General features: G+C 64.9%; 1 protein-coding gene across 1 annotated transcript in view; it reads right to left on the bottom strand.

Annotated features, from left to right (window-relative positions):
• Nucleotides 1–451, bottom strand: part of LOC122544200 — an 8,075-nt gene extending 7,624 nt beyond the window's left edge. The window contains exon 1 of the mRNA XM_043683253.1: nucleotides 140–451. Coding sequence (XP_043539188.1) covers nucleotides 140–160 — 21 coding nt within the window. The 5' untranslated portion in view covers nucleotides 161–451. The remainder of the gene's footprint in view (nucleotides 1–139) is intronic.
• Between the last annotated feature and the right edge of the window lie 101 nt (nucleotides 452–552).

The raw sequence follows: 552 nt of genomic DNA, 5'->3' as shown, positions 1-552 counted from the left end.
ACCCTCTCCCCCTTGCACCTCCCTCCCTCGACCCTCTCCCCCTTGCACCTCCCTCCCTCCACCCTCTCCCCCTTGCACCTCCCTCCCTCCACCCTCTCCCCCTTGCACCTCCCTCCCTCCCTCCACCCTCAGTCAGTACCTGTTGCTCCTCTCCAGCCATTTCCGCGGCCAGATTAAGGATGAGAGTGACGAACCAGACTCGGGATGGGGTCCCGGGGAGGTGAGGTGGGGAGAGGGCGTGCTGATCGGGCGGATCACGGACCCGCGTCTACACCCCGTGGAGAGGGAGAGCGATCCTGTGGATTCCGGACACGGGTCAGGATGCTGGGGAGAGGGGAGTGATCCCGGGAAGGCGAGGGGAGTGATCCCGGGAAGGCGAGGGGGGTGATCCCGGGAAGGCGAGGGGGGGGGTGATCCCGGGAAGGCGAGGGGGGTGATCTTGCGGATCCGGGATCACGGAGTCAGGGGAATAAACAGGTGGGTCCTCGGGGACTTTAAATATTCCGCCGCTGAGACTGGCTCCTGATTGGTCAGTGAGACCGCTCTCTGATT

The sequence above is a fragment of the Chiloscyllium plagiosum genome, chromosome 47, assembly GCF_004010195.1.
Source record: "Chiloscyllium plagiosum isolate BGI_BamShark_2017 chromosome 47, ASM401019v2, whole genome shotgun sequence".
Taxonomy (NCBI): domain Eukaryota; kingdom Metazoa; phylum Chordata; class Chondrichthyes; order Orectolobiformes; family Hemiscylliidae; genus Chiloscyllium; species Chiloscyllium plagiosum.
Note: the sequence above shows the minus strand (reverse complement) of the source record. Positions and strands in the feature narration are given on the sequence as shown.